The sequence below is a fragment of the Suricata suricatta genome, chromosome 1 (genome assembly GCF_006229205.1).
Source record: "Suricata suricatta isolate VVHF042 chromosome 1, meerkat_22Aug2017_6uvM2_HiC, whole genome shotgun sequence".
Lineage (NCBI taxonomy): Eukaryota > Metazoa > Chordata > Mammalia > Carnivora > Herpestidae > Suricata > Suricata suricatta.
In genome coordinates, this window is record NC_043700.1 from 188,267,150 (window position 1) to 188,272,781 (window position 5,632).

Consider the following 5,632-nt stretch of genomic DNA (forward strand, 5'->3'; position numbering starts at 1 on the left):
GGGGGGGGGGTGCTCATGTCCACAGCAGGAACCTGTTTACACATCGATTGCAAAGACTGACTAGTCATTTAAAATATCCTTTCTGGGGCGCCTGCGTGGCTCAGTCGGTTATATGTCTGACTTCAGCTCAGGTCATGATCTCACAGTTCATGAGTTTGAGCCCCGCGTCAGGCTCTGTGCTGACAGCTCAGAGCCTGGAGCCTGCTTCAGATTCTGTGTCTCCCTCTCTCTCTCTGCCCCTCCCCAGCTTGTGCTCTGTCTCAGAAATAAACATTTTAAAAAATTATTAAAAACAGTCTGTTGAGAGATGTTTTCACAGCCAGATTTGTGATCGTCTCCTTGACGTTCCTTGTCTCTCCTTTCCACAGAAAAGTCTGGGCACCTACTGTTTCCTGGTTTTTGCTGTGATCTGCCTCACAGGTGCCATCTATTTCTATTTTGTCCTGCCTGAGACGAAAAACAGAACCCATGCAGAGATCAGCCAAGCATTCGCCAAAAGGAACAAGGTCTCCCCACCGGAGGAGAACACGGACTCAGCCGTGAGCGACAATAAGGTGGCCCAAAAGCCCGAGCAAGACTCCACCTTCACACCGAACAATTATGTCAAAAATGGGATTGTCTAAACAGATGTGTCTCACCATTTCAGGAAACCAGAGGTTTCCCTACACGGTTAATATTATTAAGTACTTAACAATAAACCTTTGCTAACGTAACGTCACGACCATTTGGGTTTCATTCATAGCTTATCTCTGCACTCTGTGGAAGGTGGATCCTCATTCTTCTATAGAGATCGGCAGCCTGTCCTCTTCATAACTTAGCCCACGGTTTCAAGTGAAATTGGGTAAATGGCATCCGGAGGCTTGCTCACAGAAAACCATATGGTCCGACAGTGATCACAGTGGACAGGAAATCACAGACTGAGGCTCTGGTGACATAAACTGTGCCATAAGTAGCCTTGAGCTGCCCTCCACCTGGATCCTGAAACCCCAAGGGACCCTTGGCTTTGGTCCTAGATGAAGGTTTTCAGAATTCAGTGGAATGACTTGTTTACTTCCTGATAAGTGGCTGTTACCAATCTTTGGCTTGGCCTTGTGGGTCTCAGGCTCAAGAAGCTGATATGAACCCACTATCATCCAGGCTCTGCCCCTCCCAGGCTGCATCCCAAGGGGCTCAAGATTTCCATCCCTGAGACGGTCTTCACCTCCGACCATCAGACGCGTCTCAGAAGGCATAGAGGTTTGAGGTGTGGGAGAAGAAATTTTCCAGTAGGGCAGTGACTGCAGATTGAATTCTGTTCAACTGAAAAAATATTAAGAATGATTCTGAAGCAAAACCTAGGCTTGGTGGAAAGACAGGACAGAAGACCAATGCAAGGCTGAGGGCCATTTCTTATTCCTCTGCCTCTTTGTGTTCTATTCAGGCCCTCGACAGATTGGCTGAGGCCCACCCACATCAAGGAGAGTGATGTGCTTTATGTAGTCCACCCATTCAGATGCTAATCTTGTCCGGAAGTACCCTCACACACATGCCCAAAATAACGTTTAACCAAGTATCTGAGGCCCCCACAAGACCCAGCCGAGCTGCCACATTAAATTAACCATTGAAGATAGTGAGTTCCCCATTACGCAAAGTGCTCAAGCAAAGGTTGACTGATTGCTGGTCTTGACTGCTGTTTAGGAAATCTAAGTGTCACCTGTGGGAGAAGTGGTGAGGAGTAGATACACTTGAGGACTCTTCCAGCCCTTATGTGCTAGGCCTGTTAGGATTGGACCAACTTGCAGCCTGCCGTGATAATTCAGGTCCTCATGGATAGGACCATTCCCTTTAATTGCGTCCAGAATGGAACCAAATCAGAATGCCCATATATCAACGAAAGTGCATGTGAATTAGCTCGTGTATGTTTGAATTTAGTATGTCACAGAAGGAGTGGGCCAGAGAGGAAGGACTGTGGACAGAGCAATACCCCTGGGAGCATTTCAGCCACAATCCCTCAGCCTTTCCTGACCATTCCTGGCCAGGCCAGCCTTCGCCAAAACCTTAGTTCTGAGTTTCCTTTCCTGCCGAATATGCTTCCATCACTGGGCTTCTCCTTTGGTTGATATTCAGTGCAATGCACCATACCACTCAGCTTTGGTATGGCTGAAAGATTTGGATGGTGGGTGTCAACATAAAGAGAAAGTGATATGTGGGTACAAAAATGTGCCAAGACCAAAAAAAGCCAAATAAAGTGCAAAAAGATATCTTAGCTGTGGAGTGTTGTCTTTCATTTGTAGACTTGAGTATTTAACTTCTAAAGAGGAGGTACCTAGCCTGGTCCATGCACTAGGGAGGCACTGAGGACACACGAGTGAGCAGGAGAATCTACTGCCCTTACCTACATTTGCTCATGCCGACCACAGAAGATTGAAAATCAAAGAGGTGTTAATGGTGAAGCATCCCATCAGGACCTGGAGGAGGGGGGACACAGGTACACAGGACCACCTAATCAGGGGTCAGTGGGAGGTGAGAATCAGGAAAGCCCTTCCCAAACAAATGAGAGCAATGAAATGGGGAAACCACAGAACCATCAGGCAACAGGCTGGGAACTACTCCTACATGGAAAGGTCAGCAGAACGACACTAAGTAAACCTTTGGAAAAAAAAAAAAACCCACTGAGACACCCATAATCTCAAGTGCTTCAGGTTCCCGAACATGACCATGTTAATTTACATACATCTCCATCCACTTCTGCCAATTATTTATACATTATAGTCACAGAATATATAAAACACTATGTACAAATTCTCTGGTCTCTTATCTCCTATTTTTCCCACTTGATAGTAAATCAAACGCAGCATGTCCATCCCAAAGCCTTTTGGTCATACTCTACCATCCACTGCAGTGACCTCGTTATGTACAAAGTTGTTCTTCCGATGCTGAAAAGTCATGGGGAGTGGTGAGTCAGACAGACAGACATTCCCATGAGCCTTGCCACACATGCTCTTGTGCTTTCTGAGAGGGACGAACCGCTTACAGCCCCCCATATCCAGTCATGGACCCTAAAGGAATCGCTGCTCCAACTAACAGACCCCTTGCCCCAGCTTCTGCCCAAGGACTAGGGATTAGGCCCCAGTCTTGCTGTTTTACCTCATCCTTCCATCTCCAAGCCACGAGGGCTGACCTCTCCTCTTTTCAGATTCACCAAAAGGAAAGTCACTCGTCCAGCCTCTGGGTCTGGCTAAGATGAAATACACACAGTGTTTCTCTCACTGATTATAACTAAAAACCCTGGGTAGAATACAGAGCACAAATGCCTGAAAAATAAATGATAGCAGGCAAACGGAGGAAGGCCATCGTAACTCACAGGACAACCTATATGGAGGTGAGTTTTCTGCATTTTTCCTCCCATATCTCCTGACTTAATACCCAGAGCCACACAGCAGGGCCAACATAAAAAGCCTCAAGGGAACCCACCTCCCCTGTCTGGCCTGAGGGACAGAGGGGGTGACCCTCTGGGGAAAGAATGTAGGGGGTACACTGAGGCAAGTTCCAGTTGAGAAGGAAAGCCGGCAAAAGCAGATAAAAAAGGGCCAGCCAGATGTCCGAGGCTGGATACACCCCTTGCATGCTTTTGGCTTCTGTAATCTCGCCTCTTGCAACAGCCAACTGCCCACATAGCACAACTGATAGTGCCCCCCACCCCGTGCTGCCTACAGAATGTTTCCAAGAACCCCGAAGCTAGCCAGGCATAAAAGAAGGCCAGCACCAGGGCTTGGGTCTCAGCCTTTGGAGGTGACTCTGCTGGGCCACTACCAGTGTGAAATAAACAGTCTTTTCTGATTTCCCAAGTGCATGTGGCTTGTCTCTTCCTGGGCGCTGAATATTTGCTGTAACACAGTCATGAAGCTGAACACCCAGGGCAGGGGTGGCAGTGATGGCCACAGAGAATGGTGGCCACATCTAAAACCTAAGAGAAATCTTCCTCTCTGATGACGGGAACTTGCAAAACTGGCGGCTGTGGATTGGGGAGGGTAAGGGGATGCCTGTAATTTTTTTCTCCTGCTTTTTCAATATTTTCAATATTTTTCCCCAGATGCAAACCCAGTTGTCAATGTGTGACACAATGGGGAGGCTAAAACCTTGGATTTCTAGCCAAACACCAGGAGAAGTGACAATAGGAAATTGCAGTAAGGACACAGCTAAACAAAGAGACACCCAAATCTGTACTGAAGTCCTGGACCCACCCCTGAGCTCCACATGCATGAAACTTTCTGGAAACAATACAGCAGAAATTTAGGGACTAAAGTGTAAGACCAGTGTTGGGGCTGCCCATGCCCCTGGGGCACTGGACTCCAGGTGAGCCCAAATCACACTGCAAAGCCTTTGAAAACCAAACAGAAACTGGAAACATGGTCCATAGAATGTGGGTCAGAACTTGCTGTCTGCACATAATCAGACTGACAGCCTGCTTTAAAAAAAATGTTCAAAGGGTGCCTGGGTGGCTTAGTTGCCTCAGGTCATGATCTCATGGTTCATGGGTTCGAGCCCCACATCAGGCTCTGTGCTGATAGTTTGGAGCCTGGAACCTGCATTGAATTCTGTGTCTCCCTCTCTCTCTGTCCCTCCCCACTCACACTCTCCTCCCCCAGTCATAACTCTGTCTCTCTCTGTCTCTCAAAAATGAATAAATGCTAAAAAAATTTTTTTAGATGTTCAAAAATTTTAATAGGACATAGATCCTCATGTGATAGTATTAAAATGTCTAAAACACAGCTCAAAGTTATATGAAAACCAGGAAAGCCTCAATAACTCTCAAAGAAAAGAGCAATTCCAACATATACCAACCTCAGAGGACCCAGATGGTAATAGCTAGTGGGAAGGATTACAGTCACGCTGCACGGAGTAAGGGGACACACTCTGGAGATGAACGGAATGATAGATGTTCTCAGCAAAGCAATCAAAACTGTTCCTAAAAATCAAACCTTTAGAACTGAACAATGCAGGAACTGCAAATTAAAATTCCTCTGACATCATCCGTGGCAGAATGGAGATGGCAGAGGAAAGGTCCGGTGAACATACTGACGGATCACAGGAAGTACCCAATCTGAACAACTGAGAGACAGAGTGAAGGAATGAACATTGGCAAGTGTGTGGAACACTGGGGGCTCCATCATCGCTGGTGGGAATGAAAAGCAGGGAGCCACTCGGGGGGGGGCAGATTAAATATCCTCCCTGATCCTGACTGTAACTGTATTCGAGAAAATACCTTAGGTATGTTTCCTGATACATGAACCTCTGAGCTGAACATACATGTACACCATGGTCTATGGCTTTTCACCACCACTGCCATAGGACATAGATCTTATGCACACACTCACACACACACACATGCCCTGCACACACACAAATACGCACATACCTACCCCACCACACACTCATGTGGCCAGGGCATTCACACACAGAGGAACAGAGAGTGTGTAGGTCATGTGGCAATTCAATTCCTGAGGTGGAGAGAAAACAGTGATCCTGATCAGGATTCCCTCCTTGACCAAACTGCAGTCAGGCTCCTCTGAGCCTCTTCATTATTTTTTTAAAGTTTATTTATTTGGAGAGAGGGAGAAGGAGGGGCAGAGAGAGAAGGAGAAAGAGAACC

At 46.9% G+C, this 5,632-nt stretch overlaps 1 protein-coding gene and 1 long non-coding RNA gene across 5 annotated transcripts in view; one reads left to right on the top strand and one right to left on the bottom strand.

Moving 5' to 3' along the window:
* SLC2A9 (solute carrier family 2 member 9) overlaps nucleotides 1-713 on the top strand; it is a 236,485-nt gene extending 235,772 nt beyond the window's left edge. For all 4 annotated transcript variants that reach the window (XM_029948675.1, XM_029948667.1, XM_029948678.1 and 1 more), the window contains one exon: nucleotides 369-713. In XM_029948675.1, the coding sequence (XP_029804535.1) occupies nucleotides 369-623 (255 nt within the window). In that variant the 3' untranslated portion in view covers nucleotides 624-713. The remainder of the gene's footprint in view (nucleotides 1-368) is intronic.
* LOC115299319 overlaps nucleotides 1-5,632 on the bottom strand; it is a 28,131-nt gene that overhangs the window by 8,318 nt on the left and 14,181 nt on the right. The window lies entirely within an intron of this gene.